The sequence below is a fragment of the Dendropsophus ebraccatus genome, chromosome 3 (assembly GCF_027789765.1).
Source record: "Dendropsophus ebraccatus isolate aDenEbr1 chromosome 3, aDenEbr1.pat, whole genome shotgun sequence".
Taxonomy (NCBI): domain Eukaryota; kingdom Metazoa; phylum Chordata; class Amphibia; order Anura; family Hylidae; genus Dendropsophus; species Dendropsophus ebraccatus.
Genome location: NC_091456.1, coordinates 10,956,055 through 10,977,568, shown reverse-complemented (window position 1 = coordinate 10,977,568; position 21,514 = coordinate 10,956,055). Strand labels below are relative to the sequence as shown.

The window sequence follows — 21,514 nt, the reverse complement described above, 5'->3', positions numbered from 1 at the left end:
GCGCCTCCTAGTGGCAGCAGCCTATACCCATGGTATCTGTGTCCCCCAATAAGACGCACGAGAAAACTTTATTGGTACATACAAAAATAAATAAAAACTGGTTAAAACCGCGCCGACGCGTTGCGGAGGCAACCCTCCTTAATCATGGCCATGATTAAGGAGGGTTGCCTCCGCAACGCGTCGGCACGGTTTTAACCAGTTTTTATTTATTTTTGTATGTACCAATAAAGTTTTTCCTTACCACTACAAGGAGCTGTGGAATTTTCCTACGTTGAATAAATTATAGAGCCTGCTCTAAAGGCCCGATCAGCCAAGGAGAGGGTATTTTCCCACCCCTTGGCTGATCGCTGTTATTTTCACACGGGCTCATTATCAGCCAAAAGACCGTTTCTAGCAACTCTATAATCTTCCTGTGTAAAAGGCCCTTTACTGAGTGTGCACTGGACGTCTATCTTTCTCAGGCTGGAAAGAAAAAAGGCTTGTTTTATATTACCCAATAGGACAGTCAAGGTCTTCTTTCTCCATCTCTCGTTCTTCAGCCAATTCTCCTTTGTCTTCATCTTCTTCCTCAGTGTTGGCCAGTTCCATGTCTGCCTCTTCGATTTCAGCCTTTGAGGTTGTCTTTGCTTTATCACACTGGAAGTAATTCTGCAGTGAAGTGTACAATTTGTACACCTGGCTGAATGAAAGCTTGTTGTAGGCCAAGATCATGTGGCGAAGAAACAGACCTTAGTAAGTGGAGAGAAGAACAATGTCAGAGTACATCACTTCAATTTTCTGGCACGTTTAATGCATCGACTAATTTCACACAACCTTAACTCTTCGCCCGCACACATATTTGCCTTTTGTACCTACCCACAACGCTTGTTTTGTGCACATCCGGTTCAGTCCCTGAGAAGGAGTCCGAAAGTTCATCAAAAAACAGTTCCATGTCTTTTAGCTCCCCTTCTGCCATCAGCTTTATCCTAAAAGAGGAAGATAAAACTAATTCTAGCACATTGAGGTATTCACAATTCACTGGGGATTCTTGTATGACGAATGTGTTTACCCCGGTGATTTCCCCCATCAGCCACCTCCCATTGTACAATTCAGTGTAGAAAGAAAGTAAACCTGTTGGAATCATGATACAATTTAACACATATTTAGACAGTACTTCCATTTAAACGTAAGAACTTCAGTGCTGTGTAATCTTCCTGTACAGTACCTTGTGGAGACCTTCACAGCTAAGCTTATTCTCGTTTTTTATCATGTCAATCCTGATCACTACATTTCTAAGCCTTATAGCTCAGATACCAATCGTTCCACATTAAAGGGGTACTCCGGTGAAAATATTTAAAAGTTATATAGATTTGTAATTAACTTCTATTTAAAAATCTCCAGTATTCATGTACTTATCAGCTGCTGTATGTCCTGCAGGAAGTGGTGTATTCTTTCCAGTCTGACACAGTGCTCTCTGCTGCCACCTCTGTCCATGTCAGGAACTGTCCAGAGCAGAAGTAAATCCCCATAAAAAACCTCTCCTGCTCTGGACAGTTCCTGACATGGACAGAGGTGGCAGCAGAGAGCACTGTGTCAGACTGGAAAGAATACCCCACTTTAATAGGATAAATTCCTTCTCAGCTCTCTTAATAAAAGAATAAATTCCTGGATAAACTTCGCATCACGAGAAATCTAGTACTTATATTGTATTGGAGATTATATATATATTTTTTTTAATGAAATAACCATCATAGCACTGTGTGGCAGAGAGTTCCGTAATCTCACTGCTCTTACAGCAAATAATCCTCTTCTGTGCTGATGGTAAAGTCTTCTTTCCCTTATATGCAGAGGATGCCGCCTTGTTATGGTTACAGGCCTAGATATAAAAACATCACTAGAAAAACCTCTGTGTTGTCCATCGTAATCAGATCGCACCTAAAATGTCTTTTTCCAACCCAAATATTCCAATTTTGTATGCCTTTGTACAACAATCTACTTACTTACCTTGGTCGCCCTCTTCTGCATCCACACTAATACAACTACAAGTGGTACCTTGGTTTAAGAGCAACTTGGTTTAAGAGCGTTTTGGTTTAAGAGCTCACAGTTTTTTTAAAACTGTGACTTGGTTTAAGAGTGTTGCTTTGGTTTAAGAGCTGACTGTACTGGGTGGGAGCGCGAGTGGGGGAGGGGTATGGTCTGCATAGCGGGGTCTACAGCGCTATACTCTGACCCATGAAGTCTCCCTCACCTTCCAAATCATAGCAGATCCACTTCAGGCTGGGGCTTACATCAGGGGACAGGACGGTGGAGGTAATCTCTCCATAACTGTATACCCCCTCTCCCCAAAAAGAGAGCTGCTATACTGTGCCCACATCTGCCCTGCTCATTCCCGCATGCTCCCTGCAGTCTCTGTCAGTCCTGATTGGTCCATGCTAAACACACAGCCCTTCGCTGTCATGTGACCACACAGACCTCTGACAGCAGCCCTGCTTCTCTATTCTAGCCTGTTGTACTACGCTACTGCATTATGGGGGATCTGCAGCTCCAGTCTGTATCTACAAACTGCTGCTGTGTTATCAGGTTTATGCAGTTACTATACATTATACTCCACATGCTGATTGCTATACTGTATAGTATATTCAAAATATAAAATCATTATTTTTGGGGTGTGGAACCAATTTTCTGCATTTCAGTGATTTCTTATGGAAAAATTTGCTTTGGTTTAAGAGTGGATTTGGATTACAAGCACAGTCCCAGAACGAATTATGCTCGTAATCCAAGGCACCACTGTATTTCCTTTGTATCGATCAATGGTAGGGAACCTTGGCTCTCCAGCTGTTGCAAAACTACAACTTCCATCATGCCTGGACAGCCAAGGTTCCCTACCTGTTATACCAAGCAGTTTTAACTATACACAATATCCCCTGTGCAGTCCAACAAGTATATAGCATCCAAAGTATTTCTCATCATGGACACCTATGCCGCTTCTGATGCATCCTATGACTTTATTTGCAGGTTGTTTTTGAATAGCTCTATTAGTTGAGATGGGAATAACCCTTTGATGATTAAAGTAAAAACAAATGGCTGGTGTGAACGCTGTTGCTTTCATGGTGATTAGTGGTAAACAATACAGATACACATCTCCCATGATGCAAATGACTGTCCAAAGGAAAATAAATTTGTCTTGTTGGAAGTATCCTTCTGTATATAAAGCCTGTTCCATACTAGAACGCCCCCACCAATCAACTTGCTATCCCTCTTCTATAGCACAGGGCAGGAGATACCAAGTTGAGAGGGGATACCCCTTTATGTGTAAATCGGAACATACCTGATTTGCAAGGAGCTTGCCATGTCTGGACAGCAGTCATTGACTATCTTAATCAGCTTTGAAAGTGACATATCAGGACCCTAAGATAACAGAGATATATATACAGCCTAAGGTTAGTCTGCAAAAACATGTATACACAGAATAAGTATTAAAGGGGTATTCCCACCAAAATTATTTTTGCATTAATACATTGCTCACCCACAGCTTTCCATCTTTCCAATATAAAGTTATTATGGATTCTGCACAGTTTTGCTGTTATCTAGATGCATTCACCCCCCCCCCCCACCAAATGCATAGAATCATGAAATCTTAGTCCAACCCAACACGCTCCCTGCTCCTGGCCCCCACCCTCGGAGTCGGGATCACGTGTCCTCCCTCTCTTTAATGGACTGGATTATGGTGCGTTTACAGACAGATTTATCTGACAGATCTTTGAAGCCAAAACCAGGAGCAGACTATAAACAGGGATCAGGTCATAAAGGAAAGCCTGAGATTTCTCCTCTTTTTAAATCCATTCCTGGCTTTGGCTTCCAAAATCTGTCAGATAAATCTTTCTGTGTAAACGCATCCTTAGCAATTCTAACCCAGTCCACTGAAGGGATGGAGGGCACTGAGACAGTGACAGCTGCTGCTGATCACTGTCTCCCTCTTTAAAAGCAGCCCCCCCCCCAAAAAAAAAAAAAAAAAAAATCAGGGAGAAGCACTGCATGATGGGAAATGTAGTTTCCCTGCCAGTGCCTTTAGAAAAACTTGTAACACAGGAACGGCGGCAGCTAGATAGGAGATGGCTCAAAATATTGAGCTTGGTGAGTGAGACTAGCTAGGTTTAGGGGCATTTGATTTTTTAAGCTCTTGGGGTGGGGGGGGAATACCCCTTTAAGTAACGCCTACCTGTCACTACAAATCTGTCACTGCGGAGACCCGCTGTGATCAGGAGATAGCTGGGGAGATCGTGATCCACTCCCCGGCTGGCTGCGCATTCTGTTAATAGTTTTCAATGTGAGTCTATGAGAAAATATTGAGGGATGAGCGGACGGCCGGGGAGTGGATGACACTGCCGCAATCTCTCCCCGGCTATAGCTCCTGATCAGAGCAGGTGCCAGCGGTGAGAGCAGGATGGGAACTGACAGTGTCACAGAACCGCTTCTGTGACACTGTCAGCCCAAAGTTAAGAATATTTTTTCTGAAGATACCGGATCACACAGCATCACCAAAGGTATGTTTGCCATTCATCAGGAAACCGGCAGCACAGATATATGCATATCCATGAACCCAATATATGCATATCCATGCTGTCAGTTTCCCTTTAATTACTTGGATATCATATATCTGTCTGTGATTGCAGAACCTACAGAAATCCTTTTATTATATAGTGAGAAGAGTCAGAGAAGCTTTCCTGAGCCCCTGAAATGCAGCAAGCTGTAACATCTCCTCTCTCCCCCTCCCATCCCTGACCCTGCTGGGGGCTCAACTTCAAGGTGTCAATCAAGCAGAAAGGGGGAGAGGGGAGACATTAAAGCTTGTAGCTATTCAGGAGCTCGGTAAAGCCTCTGTGACTCCTTGTACCAGAGAATAATGGCTTATTCTCACATCCCATATGTTACGGTAGCTACAGACGGGAAAGCCCTGTGGTGGAGCGTCTCCCCGACTGGCATAACGTAGCAATTTGATGCAGCGAGTGGGGAAACAGTTTGAATCTCTGCTGAACTGTAGTGACAGAGCCGTGCTGCTACTTCATGACAGAGATGCAGAGAATCAAACAGTTTCCCCGGACCATATTGATACATCATGCCGAGCAGGGAAACTCTCCATTACAGGGCTTCCTCGTCCGTAGCATCTGTGCAATACGGAACATGTAAAGTACTTCTGTATATCCTGGAAGCACAGCTGGATATATGAAAGGTACCATGTGCATTTAACAGTGTCAGCAGTTTGGAGCAGGAGCTACAGCCAAAAGATTCACTTTAAGGTCATGTTCAGATGCTGTAAGAACATTGGCCACTGTCTGACACGTTCACCCGGCTGATACTGCAATTTCGGGTGGATGATGATCATTTGATTTTAATTGGAATATGGGTACATTCAGGTGTGCCCGCAGTCCAACATACCATAGCATACAATGTAAAGTATGTCCGGGAGGTGTACTTTACACTGTGAGCACAGCCGATTTGGAACGTCCGCTGTTCCCCGAACTGCGGCTGTACAAAATAAAGCTATCAGTTATTTTTTGCAGCCGCAGAGAACAACGACCATAGTGTGTATAGGGTGTATACCCTATGGTTGTTGTTTCGTACACTGCTATGTAATTAAGCAGTGCTGTTAAACAACGTTCGTTGATGCAACCTGCAACAACGTCCGATGTTTAACTACAAAATACAGTGTGTGAACGTGGCCTAAAGAGATAAATAGAAACCCAACAGTTCAAATCAAAGTTTTGTCGGCAATGAGCTGATGGCTATGGATCCAGCTTCACTAACTGCTGAGGGATGTATGATTAAACTGCGACCAATGACGTGAACGAGTGACTAGTGCTGAGCGAACCTGTCAAAATGTTCGGGCTCGGCAACGTAATCCGAACATTCAGAGGGAGATTTATCAAACATGGTGTAAAGTGAAACTGGCTCAGTTGCCCCTAGCAACCAATCAGATTCCACCTTTCATTTTCCAGAGTCTGTGAGGAATGAAAGGTGGAATCTGATTGGTTGCTAGGGGCGACTGAGCCAGTTTTACTTTACACCATGCTTGATAAATCTCCCTCTCAGTGTTTGATTCCCTCTGGCGACAGAAGTTGGATGCAGCCCTAGAAAACACAGATACAGCCTATCACCTATGGCGGTATCCATGTTTCCATGAGCAGCTTCCAAATTCAGGAGTCACAAGGAATCAAACACTGAGGGGGACATTTATTAAGTCCAGCGTTTTTTACGCCGGACTTATAAATGTCCCCGCATCTCCGGTGCTACGGGGATTTATGTAGAGGCGGACCGCCTCTACATAAATCCCGTGCGCTCTGGTGCGCACTGCCGAAAACCTACGCCAGCTGAGGACTGGAGTAGGTTTTCGGCGTATCTTTTTGCGAACGGATGGTGAATCGCGCGGACTCTGAGTCTGCGCCCTCCGTTCCGCCCCCTTCGCACCCCCTCCCGGCCCCCCGGCGTACTCGTCGGAAAGTGCCGATTTGCGAATATTTTATTCGCAAATCGGCCATTTGCCAATAAAATATTGCGCAAATCGGCACTTTCCTCCGAAAAACCCCTGTACGCCCATTGATACATGTCCCCCTGAGTGTTCAGATTACACCGCCGAGCCAGAACATTTTGATAGGTTCGCTTAGCACTATGGGTGACCACTCTATAAGGGTCACACAGGTACCCAGGACGGAGACCGTTCCTTTAAGCTGCTTCTATGAATGGCCTGATGGGATACACTGCTCTATCACTTACTGTAAGGGTATAAACACACACACCGTATACGCAGCGTATTTACTGCTGCAATACGCAGCAAATACGCAACAAATACGCAACAAATACGCAGCAGATTAGATCTAAATAACTGAACTCGGCATCAAATCTGCTGCAGATCTGCTGCGTATATGGTGTGTGTGTTTGTACCCTAATGCTGTGTTTACACAGAGCGATCATTCGCCCAATCGAATGATTAACGATTTCGAAGTAACAATGTGTTTTTTTATAACCATCAGCGTTTAGACGAACGACACATTGTTTGGAAACTTTGTTATTGCGATCGTTTTAAGATCGCTTAAGCCAATCTCACACACAGGGTGAATCTGTGAAAGACTGTTTACACGAAGTGATCTGCAAATTTTTAGCGAACGACCAACGATGATTTGAAAACATGTTGAAAGATCAAAATGAACGATTTGTCGCTCGATCGTTCGCTGTGTTTACAGGAGTCGATTATCGCTCAAATGGCATCGTTATCGCGAAAATTTGAACGATAAGCGTTCCGTGTAAACGCAGCATAAGATAGAGGTGGGGAACCTCCTGCTCTCCAGCTGTTGCAACACTACAACTCCCATCATGCCTGGACAGCCAACAGCTGTCCAGGCATGCTGGGAATTGTAGTGTTGCATTATCCGGAGGGCCAAAGGTTCCCCATCCCTGCTGTAAGGTAATCTGCCGCTTTTCTGTACACTCTGAGGTAGATTTATCAAACATGGTGTAAAGTGAGACTGGCTCAGTCGCCCCCGGCAACCAATCAGATTCCACCTTTCATTCTGTGAGGTTGCTAGGGGCAACTGAGCCAGTTTCACTTTACACCATGTTTGATAAATCTCCCCTCTGGCATCAATTCTTTATTATTTCCTATTATCAATTATTTCCATCCAGAAGCCCTACCCCCTACCTGTCACTGCACTACAACTCCCATCATGCACTGTGTGTAGTCACCTGGAGAAGCGGCAGGATGTGCTTGTTCAGCCGTCTCTCTTCCACCACCGTCATCTCGGTGTTTTTAGTCATCTCACTCAGTAACACCAGCACAGAGATCTTGTACGGGGTCACCCAGTCCTTGATACCAAACACATTGGCATGAACGACGCCATTGGTCATCATGGGGTTAAAATAGAGACTCTCATGTACGCTCGCCATGTCCGAAGGAGCATCAGCCTCCTCACCGCAGCTTCACAGCCAGGCGCGTCAATGGGCCGGCCAATCAGGAGGCAAGCCGCGCGTCATGTGACCTGCGGCGCTCGGGACGTCTGCTAAGGCTTCCCCCTGGAAACACATCGTGCGCAGTAAGTGTTCCGTGTTTAGAGTGTTCGGCGAAGTAAACTCTTGATATGAAAAAAAAGGGCCCAAAAAAGTCTTATATAAAAGCTATATACTCATGCCAAGCTATCACATTGAGCCTAAAACGAGTTTAGCCAAAAAATGTGTTAAAATAATTTAAAAAAAGGAAAATAAGTCACATTAATTATACTTCAGATCAGTGTTCCCCAACCTATCTCTCTCTAGCTGTTACACTAGTACAGATTTAAGTATAAGGCCCCCAGTATAATACATACCCAAGTATCAGGCCTCTATTATAACACCCCAGTATCAGCCTATCAACCCCCTCCCCCCAGTATAATACATAGCCCAGTATCAGGCCCCCAGTAAAATACATACCCCCGTATCAGGCCCCCAGTAAAATACATACCCCCGTATCAGGCCCCCAGAATAATACATACCCCAGTGTCATTCACTCGGTACAATACATACATACCCCAGTAACAGCGCCCCCAGTATAATACAGACCTGAGTATCAAGTATCAGGCCCCCAGTATAATACATACCCCAGTATCAGGCCCCCAGTAAAATACATGCCCCAGTATCAGGCCCCCAGTATAATGCATACCCAAGTATCAGGCCTCTATTATAACACATACCCCAGTATAAGGCCCCCCCCCATATAATACATACCCCAGTATCAACCCCCCCCCCTGCCCCCGTATAATACATAGCCCAGTATTATTCCCCCAGTATAATACATACCCCAGTATCAGCCCCACCACCACCATATAATATATACCCCAGTATAATACATACCCCAGTATCAGCCCCCCCCCCCCCCCCCCCGTATAATACATAGCTCAGTATCATTCACCCAGTTTAATACATAGCCCAGTATTAAGCAACCCGTATTATACATAGGCATACCTCCCAACATTTTGGACGGACAAAGAGGGACAGTTGTGGTTCATGCGAGGAAAATTTTATAGCCATTACTTACTTATGAATTTACACATCCAGCAGATTGATGCATTTAGTTACATTGATATCTGCAAATCTGCAGCAGATCCTGTATGTGTGACTGCATCCTTAGGTTCCATTTACACATCAGTAATGCTGTATGTAATTGCGGACCCAAAACTGCGGACAGGATTACTAATGTGTTTCAGTTCCTGTCGGCATTTGCAGGGACCCCTGTCAGATAGGTGACACAGACGCACAATGGCTTTATCATTTTGTTGCAGCATGGATCATGCCACCAAATGGATTAGAAACACCTACAGATGTGTGTATGGGGCCATAGAACTCAATGAGTCTGCATGTGTGACAGCGGCCATAATGTCACATGGGAATGTGACATGGGAATATAACAATGTTTAGGATCCAGATTGCACCACATGATAGAATAATATGCAAGTTTGGCTCTATTATACAGTAAGAAACCAAACACTTTCTAGAGCAACATAGAAGGTTTATTAATGCAAATCTAATTCCTAGGTCAAAAAGAGAGACATGTAAGGGGCAAAGAGGGACAGAGGGACATGGGTCAAAAGTAGAAACTGTCCCTCCAAAAGAGGGACACTTGGGAGGTAGTATAATACATAGCCCAGTGTCAGGCCCCCCATATAACACCCCAGTATCAGGCCCCCAGTATAATATAGGCCTGAGTATCAAGTTTCAGGCCCCTTGTATAATACATACCCCAGTGTCAGTACCCCCAAATAATACATGACCCAGTATCAGGCTTTTAGTATAATACAGGCCCGAGTATCAAGCCCTCATTATAATACATACCGCAGTATCAGGCCCCTTGTATAATACATACCGCAGTATCAGGCCCCCAGTATAATCCATACCCCAGTGTCAGTCCCCTCATATAAAACATAACCCAGCATCAGGCCCCCAATATAATACATACCCCAGTATCAGGCGTCCAGTATTATACAGACCCGAATATTAAGCCCCCAATATAATACATATAATAAATACTTGGTTGGAGCAAAAAATAATCTTTTAATCTGCAGCACTATTTTTGATACTGGCGTGGCCTAGAGTGTCTGTGCCCCATGTCTGTGACACCTCTCCTTTTTTCTCCCAGTCCTCATCATTAGGTCTACAAACGATTAATAGAATTCCTGCCTGGGGGCATTCCCATAGTTGCGAACAGTCCCGGTTTTGCCGGGACTGTCCCGATTCTGAGGAGACAGCCCTGGCAAAACCATGTCCCGGGTATGTCCCGGGAAGCCCCACACCCTTCCAGCGCGAGTGATGCACTCATGCAGAGCAAAGAGAGGAGTCCCTGGGGGACTAGAGGAACCATAGTAGTGAGGTACGTATAGCTTTTTTTTTGTTTTGTTTTTTTTAAATACAGATGAAGGGACAAGAGGATGCTGAAGGGGGTACTGGTATGGTGATGAAGGGGGAATTAGTATTATGATGGAGGGGCAGGAGGATGAGAGGGGTAGTACTATGATGATGGAAGTGCAGGAGAATGAAGGGGATAGTAGTATGATTATAAAGGGTCAGGAGGATGATGAAGGAGTAGTAATATGATAATAGAGGGGCAGGAGGATGAAGAGGGTAGTAGTATGATGATAGAGGGGGAAGGAGGATAAGAGGGGTAGTACTATGATAATGTAAGGGCAGAAGGATGAAGGGGGTAGTAGTATGATGATAAGGAGTAGTAGGATGAAGGGGGTAGTAGTATAATGATGGAGGAGCAGTAGGATGAAGGGGGTAGTAGTATGATGATATGGGGTGCAGCTGCATCATATGGGTACAAATTACCAGTATGTACAGTCAGTCAGTTGAATTCTATCTCTGAGTCTCAGCCTGCTCTGAGTGGTGTGTATGTGATGACTGACTCCCCGCCCGGCTGCCGCTCTCCAATCACAAGTGCCGGCCGAGGACACCAGGAAGCACCGGGAGCCGCTATGTGTGATCGGAGAGCGGCGGCCGGGCGGGGAGTCAGCCATCACATAGTATAAAGTTTGCCCGGATCCCGGAAGAAGCAGGAGGGGGAAGTGGAGGGGGATGATGGCTGCAGTGATAAGCTACTACACCTTCCATCACCTACTCCTGCTATAAGCAGGTGATGAGAGTAGTAGTTGAGTGTAGTCCAGAACGGCGGGCGTTCGGTAGCAGTGGCAGCGGCGGGTGGCGGCGGTTCGGCAGGCTTACTGTGATGTACTGATTGATTACATTTATGGAATACTTTGGGGAGCAAGGACATTTGCTCCCCAAAGTATTCCATAAATGTATTCAATCAAAAACACTGTATATTACATTTACATATACATCCATTGTAATTCCAAAGGAGTGTCCAGCAGGGGCGCACTATATATAGAATTCAATGAGTACTATTGACTTCTATATATAGAGCGCCCCCTGCTGGACACTCTGTAGGAATTACACCATTCGTCTGCTTCTGAGAGAATTCTAACACTTCCTGATACACTAAATTAAGGGAAATAGCAGTATATGAGCATTTCCCATAACTAATGTACATTAGAAAATTGTATAACTTTCCATCAGTAATAACATATAAAAAAATAATTTTGGCCGGACTTCTCCTTTAAGGTTGGGTTCACAGTGCATTCTTTTTATCCATTCAACAGATTCCATCTTATATATTTATTTCTTTTGTCAACCACGTATTTGTCAACGTGGCACACAATTGCATCTGTTTTTTTACCATCCGTTTGCTATGCATTAAATGGATAGCAAAAACACAGTGTGAACCCGGCCTAACTTGTATATTAGGTGACATAAATCACAAAGTAATTCAAAATGTAGTTAGAAAGACATCTAGCTCTAATATGGAAAATGTGAGAAATTTACCATTTATAATGTAACAGAACTCCAGACACACAGAAGTGTTCCTGCAAAATATACAGAGAGTATTTTTTATGGACGTCACAGATGTCTGTAATAAATATGGATCCCATAAACTTCTATAGGTAATCCGTTCTGCAATCACAATCCACACTAGGACATGTCCCTTTTTTTTACGGAACGGATTACGGATCAAAATTACCATGGACTGTATGAATAGCCTGATATAAATCAATGTGCTGTAAGTTGAACCGTGATTATGGATCCGCAATGACGGACATCTTTACAGTTCGTGTGAATAAGGCCTAAGGTGAGGAGAAACTTCTGAGGTTTGCCTCAATGACTGGTGGTCCAGGCGGCATGAAAGTGATAGCAAATTTAAATACTGAACTGAAAGATACTACTGAGTTTATTACAAATGGCAGCATATGCTAACACTTCTCCGTATAATGAGTGATGTAGATGTGAGGTAGTTTAAAGGGAAACAATTTAAAGATTAATCTAACCTGCTGATATTTCCGTATAGCACACAGGGTAGTTAAATCCCAAGGCTATTAAGAGGGTTTGGCACACTAAGGGTGGGACTACCGCAAGCTCTAATGAATATCAGCGGGAGTTCCACCCCCAGTGCACCAAACCAGCTTACTAGCCTCAGGATTTAAAGGGAATCTGTCACTAGGTTTATGCCACCTTAAAGGGAACCTGTCACCCCCCGTGCCGGGGTGACAGGCTCCCGACCCCCGTTAGAGACCCCTATACTTACCTCATCCCGCCGGGTCCCGCTTCTGGATTCGGTCGGGTCCCGGAGATCTCAGCCGCTGCAGCCCGGCACGCGCGCTGAGAGATGAGTCCAACACCCATAGAGAATGACGGAGCGCTGGACTCTCCTGTCATTCTCTATGGGTGTTGGACTCATCTGTCAGCGCGCGCGCCGGGCTGCAGCGGCTGAGATCTCCGGGACCCGACCGAATCCAGAAGCGGGACCCGGCGGGATGAGGTAAGTATAGGGGTCTCTAACGGGGGATCGGGAGCCTGTCACCCCGGTACGGGGGGTGACAGGTTCCCTTTAAATGAGGGCAGCATAAACTAATGTCAAATATCCTGAACAGATCGATGTATTACTTACATTATTCTGTTCAGCCGTTCTCCTAATATGCAGGAGAATAGGATTTTCGCCGCAACCCCCCCCCCCCCCTCCCTCCAGCTGCTGTTGACAGTTGACTATACACAGCATGGATAGATAACTGCCAATCAGCAGCTGGTGGGCGGAGTTTTCTGCTTCTCATGAATATCTTGGACTACTGGGCTCATGCACATAATGGTGAGGACTACTTATTGTCCATGTTATTCAGGAGGAGATCTCTGCATCAGCTGCACAGAACAATATAAGTGATACATCATTTTATTCAGCTTCTCTGTCACTAGTTTATGCTACCCTGAGATAGGACGCCATAATCCTACTGACAGGGTCTTTTTAACTACAAACTGCACAGAGACGGCACTGAGGATGATCTTACTTCCCCATGCCTCCATATGCCCTGCCTCTGGTTGTTTTGACAGTACAATAATGTAATTTCATTGATGTTACTGCTCCCGCTGTATTAATTTAGAAGCATGTTGCTCCGCTGTTTAATGCTTGTTGCCAAGGAGATGCTGCGCAGTATAGATTACCAGCTCAACCACCACAAGATCAATAAATCACATCATTACTTTATTAAACATAGAAGAACATAGAAATAAAAAACAATGAAAACAGGAGGAATCAGTACTGGAAAGATGTGGTTTACAGGGTATGGTACTGATAAGAGAAAATAATGTAATCCAATCTATGTGTAAGTATACAGAGTATATCTCTTCCACACTTCACTAATACAATATAGAAAGAAAGTGCAAACAAAGACAATATTCTAAAAAAAAACCTTCCCAATACCACCCTATGTTTAATATACATGTATAACCTATCTTGCACCCTTTCCCTTTTTTTTCTCATATTAACCCACTCTGGATGTCTAAATTCATCTTTTCTATGTCCTCTCTGACAATGCTCAGCTCACTCCCTCCCCCTCCCTTTGAAGTGACAGGACATGTGATCTCTTCTCTGGGGGCCGGGTTAGCTGGCTATGGACTTGGTAACCCGACCCCCAGGAGACATTATCTGCATCATCTCCATGCACCTGTGCTGCTTCCATAGACGTACATGTTTCCCTGACCCTAGGTTTCTGTAATATGAAAAGTTATAGTTCTATCTCTGCTTGCTGTCAGTGAATGTAGACATATGTACCTGTCTTTGTGTCCCAGCTCTGTATTTTGTAAGTGTTATGGATGTTCTTACAGTCTGGATGGAACTAGACTGTTTTCATTCACAGTCAGCAAGCAGAGATCTAAACCTACACTGTATCCCCTACCCCCAGTAAACAGATGGCCGGTATGCTACACCATGTGCACGTCAGCAAGTATAGAATACATATGTGATGTGATGCAAAATCAGTGAAAAAAAACTGTCCTGTGGTTACTGTGCAATAGTAATGACAGCAGTGGCCAGGAAAGAAAGCTAAGGGGGCTAGTACACAAACAGACCAATCAGGGAGATGCATTATGGGAAATGCATTTCCTGGCCGGCACCATCTTGGACATAGATTGGCAGCTAGAAAGACAGGAGACGGCTCAAAATACTCACGAGGACTAAGGTGAGTAAGAGCAGCTACCATTTCATTTTTTAGCTTTTATATGGATAACCCCCTTTAAATATTCTAAGCAGCAGAAATAGTAAAGTGCTATAAAGTACAATCAGTCATGACCAATGAATGTGTAAATACTAATAATACACAAGGGATTATCAGTTATTTATACTTTCATTGGTCATGGCTGACTGAATGGGGTGGGGTTTGTCATTTAAATACAACTGTTTGAGTTACATTCAGACACCCCTTGACATAGGAAAACGCTGAAAGCGCGTCTAGGTCTGTGGTGATCCGGGGTACAGATGCTCGGCTCGCTGAGTGATGGTGATGGCGCCTGTTACTCCAGCCTGGGGATCCGGCACCGTCCCTGTCACTCACCGTCTCCACAGCCCGCTGCTGGGTGGTCCCAAGGAGTCGAGCATCTGCGCTCCTATCAGTGGCGTAGCTATAGGGGTTGCAGCGGTCGCCATGGCGACCAGGCCCCTACGCTAGGGGGGCGCGCACGGCCCCCCCTTGCCACTTGTCTCTGAGCATCCCGAGAAGCTGCGCGGCCGCAGAGATCGCTTTGATGTTCCGCCCGCACAGTGAGCGGGCGGAACATTAAAGCGATCAGAATACAGGAGCAGCACCTGTCAGCGTCCTCCTCCTGTATTTCCTCCCATAGGCCGCCGGCACTTCATACCAGCAGCCTATGGGAGGCCGGGACGTGACCTCTCCGGCAGGCGTGAGGATGTGACGTCATCACGCCAGCCGGAGGTCCCGTCCCCGCGGCTCGCAAGATGGAGCACGAAGAGGAGGAAGAGCTGCTGCCTGCAGCCATACAGCGCGAACTAGGTGAGTAGGATGTTTGTTTTTTTAGGGGCACCTCCGGGGGCATTATTAGTTCATGGGGGGCACCTCTGAGGGCATTATTAGTATATGGGGGCACCTCTGGGGGCATTATTAGTATATGGGGGCACCTCTGGGGGCATTATTAGTTCATGGGGGCACCTCTGGGGGCATTATTAGTTCATGGGGGCACCTCTGGGGGCATTATTAGTATATGGGGGCACCTCTGGGGGCATTATTAGTTCATGGGGGCACCTCTGGGGGCATTATTAGTATATGGGGGCACCTCTGGGGGCATTATTAGCTCATGGGGGCACCTCTGGGGGCATTATTAGCTCATGGGGGCACCTCTGGGGGCATTATTAGTTCATGGGGGCACCACTGGGGGCATTATTAGTATATGGGGCACCTCTGGGGGCATTATTAGCTCATGGGGGCAGCTCTGGGGGCATTATTAGTATATGGGGGCATTATTAGTTCATGGGGGAACCTCTGGGGGCATTATTAGCTCATGGGGGCATCTCTGGGGGCATTATTAGCTCATGGGGGTACCTCTGGGGGCATTATTAGTTCATAGGGGCCACCTCTAGGGGCATTATTAGCTCATCGGGGCACAGCAGGGAATCCTACATACAGGGGGCACAGCAGGGGATCCTATATACAGGGGGCATCCCACATTCCTACTCGCTTTACTGCACATAACACCAAACAGCGCAGTTACTATGGGAGCCTACAGGAGGGAGAAAGGAAAGGAAGCTGCTAGAAATGTGCGGAGCCTAAATTGTTTGTCTCGCAGGTTCTGAAAAGATGAAACATATCTGGAAGAAATCATCTTGGAGGTCTGGGCCGGATGGAGAGGAAAAGGGAAAGTGACGCCTCAGATCAAAGAAGGCGTCACCTGTGAGTCCCCGTATGACACTTTTCTTATTTTGTAGAACATCATTTAGTAGGGGCGCCCCGAGGTGACAGCTACTACATTATCTGTACTCAGAGATATCACTGTGTTATCTGTGCTGTTACATAGGACTGCAGGTGACTACTACATTATCTGTACTCAGAGATATCACTGTGTTATCTGTGCTGTTACATAGGACTGCAGGTGACATCTACTACATTATCTGTACTCAGAGATACCACTGTGTTATGTGGTGTTACATAGGACTGCAGGTGACATCTACTACATGATCTGTACTCAGAGATATCACTGTGTTATCTGCGCTGTTACATAGGACTGCAGGTGAAATCTACTACATTATCTGTACTCAGAGATACCACTGTGTTATGTGGTGTTACATAGGACTGCAGGTGACATCTACTACATGATCTGTACTCAGAGATATCACTGTGTTATCTGCGCTGTTACATAGGACTGCAGGTGAAATCTACTACATTATCTGTACTCAGAGATACCACTGTGTTATGTGGTGTTACATAGGACTGCAGGTGACATCTACTACATGATCTGTACTCAGAGATATCACTGTGTTATCTGTGGTGTTACATAGGACTGCAGGTGACATCTACTACATTATCTGTACTCAGAGATACCACTGTGTTATGTGGTGTTACATAAGACTGCATGTGACTACTACATTATCTGTACTCAGAGGGATATCACTGTCATATGTGGTGTTACATAGGACTGCAGGTGATATCAGGTGACTTCTCCAGGTTGCAGTTCAAACTTCATTGTGCCCTGCTGACAGTTTATTATGGGAGTTGTAGTTTTGCAGCATGTGGCTCTTCAGGTTGCAGCACTACAACGCTCATCGTTTCCAAGTGTCAGTTTATGATGAGAGTTGTAGTTTTTCAGCTGGAGAGTCAAAGATTGGAATACAATGATTAGACAATGACACAGTACAGTCCATTAATTATAGGGGGCAGTAGTGCAGTACATGAGGTGGAGGCAGTGACAGGGCATTAGAACATGGTGGCACATTAGAGTAATTGGATATAACGTTAGATAGGACTTTGCCTGATCGGGTGAGATGGGGGGGGCCCCAAGCTAACATTTTGCACCAGGGCCCATCAGCCTTTAGCTACGCCCCTGGCTCCTATGTATTACCCTCAGTGTTGTGTCTCCTTCCCCCTAACTCCCTTGTCCTAGATCCCCAACACTCCCCACACCCCTGTCTTTGTTCCTGTGCTGGTAATGACCAGCAGTGGGCAGGAAAGAAAGCTAAGGAAGTGGGTACACGCACAAACCAATCAGGGAGAACTGCATGATAGGATATGTAGTTTCGCGGACGGCGTCATCCTGGATATAGACGTATTTTAGACTTATCAGCAGCTGATAAGTACTGAAAGACTGGAGATTTTGGAAGTAAATTACAAATCTATGTAACTTTCTGGTACCAGTTGATCTGAATAAATAAATAAATCACCAGAGTTTCCCTTTAATATCTGGCAGACTGAAGGAACTGTATCAAAGTGGCAAGAATTGTAGTGGCTTGAGATGTGGTGTATAAGTACAAGAGATAAGGTGGTGGTGGGGTATTTAGGAAGCATCAGTAGTGAGTAAATGTTTTTGCAAATTAACCCTGTGTAGACCATAACAGTAGAGTAAAGAAATGAGGGGAAACCTGTGGCTTTTCTTTCTATTATTGCCCCTTTAAGATCTGCAGGACCAGCTCACTATAGTGATTTACTGTCATAAAGCAGTTGTATTTGTTGACGTCAGGGACTCCTTAAGGCCGAAGAGTCAAAGTGTTTCATGAATAAAGAATGGTCTGATGCATAACTAGTAGTAGAGTAATAATGTGTAACGTCTTTTAGAGGAGGCAGCCGAAAGGAAAAGAGACATCATAGAAGAAAGGGAGAAAGGAATCAGAGACTTAAAGGGAATCTCTCACTCCTTGACCGCCCGCTGATTTGGTGACACCACTGAATATATATCAATAAAAGCATTCAGAATAAACCTTTGTTGTCGGTGTCTTTATTTTAATTAAAAAAAAAAAACACCTTTATTTCAGCTGCAAATAGTGTCAAAGAGGCGGAGCCTATTAGTTTCTAGGTCCTAACACCTCTATTCCTTACACCAAGCATGGGAAAGCTTCGGCCTTCCAGTTTTGCTCTCCAGGCATTATGGGAATTGTAGTTTTCCAACAGCCGGAGGGCCGAAGGTTCCCCATTCCTGCTTTACACCATGGCTCTACACCTAGGCAGTCTGGAGCAGTGAAACCTCTTCAAAAGACCACCTATGGAGAAGACCACCCCCTTATATAGACCAGTATTGGAGAGATTTATCAAACTGGTGTAAAGTGAAACTGGCTCAGTTGCCCTGAGCAACCAATCGGATTCCACCTTTCATTCCTCACAGATACTTTCAAAAAATGAAAGGTGGAATCTGATTGGTTGCTAGGTTTGATAAAACTGGTTTACACCAGTTTGATAAACCTCCCCCTATATATTATATATATTGGACATCATGGTTGCTCCGAGAAGACCCCTTTTATAATGTAGTTTTGGGTGGTATTCCCAAAGATATTCCACTGTACTTTAAAGAACCATATCTCATTTTAAAGAGGTTCAGAATATCAGAATTAAAGAGAATTTTAAAGAGGATTAGGATATTGGCGGGGGGCAGGGAGGTGGGATCCCCTGCCATCTGTTACTTGTCCCCTATCCTTTGGACAACCTCTTTAAAGGAGATGTCCGGGGTCGGCATTTTTTTTTCCGGTCCCCCGGAATTGTCCGGGGGACCGGGAACCGGAGGGAAGGACAGCAGACCCCAGGGCTGAAGCCAGAGAGGTAGGTGTACTTTGTTATGTGCAGCCACCTACTGGCCGTGCCCGCCTCTTTAAAAAAAAAAAAAAAAAAAAATGCTGATCCTGGACTTCTCCTTTAAGGTTTCTTGGATGGCACTGTAGGGTTGTGGGATTGGCTGGCTGGGGGCAGGGTTGGCAGTATACTCTTCATCAGGGTTGGCAGTATACTCTATATTTCTTGGTCTTTACTGTAGCAACAATCCCAGCACTCCGCTTCTGGTCTTCTCTGATGGAAAGCGCAAAAATGTGTTGTTACTAAAAAATAACAGTCTACCCCCCTCGGGGCAGTGGCCGAATCTGCTGTGACTCACAGCAGACATGACAGGCGGCGGGGCAGAAGGAGCACTCATAGAACTATCCCAATTATTGGTGTCCCTGGGCAAGTCATGAACCTCTTATCCTCAGCTAACTAGGGGCAGAAAACAGGATTTCCTGGTGCTTTTTTTTAGCAATAAGACACATAGTGCACACCTGACCACATGGGCCATGCCTGGCTACATAGGGCATACCTGGCTATGGGGCATATCTAACTACAGGTTGGTTTCACTGGCTACAGGGGGTATACCTGGCTATGGGGGCATATCCTTGTACAGGGGGTATACCTGGCTATGGTGGCATATCCTTTTACAGGGGGTATACCTGGCTATGGGGGCATATCCTTGTACAGGGGGTATACCTGGCTATGGAGGCATATCCTTGTACAAGGGGTATACCTGGCTATGGAGGCATATCCTTGTATAGGGGATATACCTGGCTATGGGGGCATATCCTTATACAGGGGGCTTACCTGGCTGCTGAGGCATCATTATAAGCTACATGGAGCATGCGCAGCCACATGAGGGATACCTGCCTACAGGGCACATACCTGACTACAGGGAGAATACCTGGTTACATGGGGTATACCTAGCTATTGGGGCATATCTGGCCACATGGAGAATACCTGGCTAGATATGAAATACCTGGCTATGGGGCATATGTGGTGTCCCACCACTGGTCTTTCTAGTCTTTACACCCCTCACAAAAGTCTGTACTTTAAAGTAAAAGTGGTAATGCAGTAGTACCTAAGTTTTGCCACTAGATGTCGCTAGTATGTATATTGTGTACCTAAGTATTGCACAGCTGGATGTAACTAAAGGGTTATTGTTTTAGGATCTGTGCACAAGTGGGAGTTCTTTCTCTTTTCTACCCTTGTCTTTCTTTTGCACTCTTTTCTCACCCACTCACAGCACACCTTACAAATGCTGTAGAAGGAAGTCACATGGGGAGAGGAAGTGTAGCTACACCCTAGCGAGTCTTACTCTGGCTGTTGTAGAGGAAGGACGCAAGCCAGAAAGGTCCCTGTAGTAGCCAAGGAGGGCTCTGGCTAATGCCAGGTCCCCTGTGGACAGTAGTTGGTTGATCTCTGTAGTGAATGGATGTACAAGAGACACCTTAGCACTCGTTTCTTGAAAGCAGCTCTTTCACACACTATTCAGTGCTGAACACACACTGAGGCTATGTTCACACTATGTAAAAGTACGGCCGTTGTTGCCATAGGCAACAACGGCCGTACTTTATGCGCCTGTGAACACTGCCTCTATTTCAATGGGATCCCGGTCGGAGCGTATACACATTGTATACGCTCCGGCCAGGATCCCATGCGGACCCGCAAATAACTGACATGTCAGTTTTCTGCGGCCGCAATTCAGTGAATTGCAGCCTTAGGAAACCCTGTTAGTTCACACAGTGAAGCGAGCGGCTCTGGACGCTTGCTTCATTGTGTGCAGTGGCAAGTTCTGATGCGGGCGCGCGCTGATGCGCCCGTATCAGAACACTGCGGCCGGAAAGATCATCTGGCCGGTACTTAAGTACCGGCCAGGATGATCTTAGCAGAGACCGGCCGTTCCATGCACGGCCGGGTCACAGAACGGCCGGTCTCTTACAAAGTGTAAACATAGCCTTAGAGAGGACAAGTCAGGGATCATCCCAACCGACGCCAAGAACCAGTCTGAAAGTGCAGGACAGTGTCCAACTGAAGAGAGGAACTGATGCGGATAGAGCAAAGTTGCTAGAAGTCTACATACTCTATCTCGCAGTGCGGGTGTCATCAGAGAACTCTGACTACTCTGCTCAACCCAGGTAACAAAGTCTGGGGCTTGTGGCTTGTGTCACCCTCTAGGACGGGCCGCCTGACACTGGTGGGCAATAGGTGGTGCAAAGACCAAAGAGTCAAAACATGAGTCACACACCTAGCTATGGCTATGGGGGCATATCCTTGTACAGGGGGTATATCTGGCTATAGGGTCATTTCCTTCTACAGGTGGTATACCTGACTATGGGGGCATATCCTTGTACAGGGGGATTACCTGGCTATGGGGGCATATC

The 21,514-nt window shown here is 45.6% G+C and overlaps 1 protein-coding gene across 2 annotated transcripts in view; it reads right to left on the bottom strand.

Moving 5' to 3' along the window:
- Positions 1-13,047, bottom strand: part of ANAPC5 (anaphase promoting complex subunit 5) — a 48,195-nt gene extending 35,148 nt beyond the window's left edge. Inside the window, exons 1-5 of one of the 2 annotated variants that reach the window (XM_069960901.1) lie at positions 13,001-13,047; positions 11,881-11,921; positions 3,308-3,387; positions 856-965; positions 494-728 (exon numbers count right to left, since the gene is read on the bottom strand). In XM_069960901.1, the coding sequence (XP_069817002.1) occupies positions 494-728; positions 856-965; positions 3,308-3,387; positions 11,881-11,883 (428 nt within the window). In that variant the 5' untranslated portion in view covers positions 11,884-11,921; positions 13,001-13,047. Of the gene's footprint in view, positions 1-493; positions 729-855; positions 966-3,307; positions 3,388-7,716; positions 7,975-11,880; positions 11,922-13,000 lie in introns of those variants that run through there. The other variant, XM_069960900.1, reaches the window with a different exon arrangement.
- Positions 13,048-21,514: the final 8,467 nt, after the last annotated feature.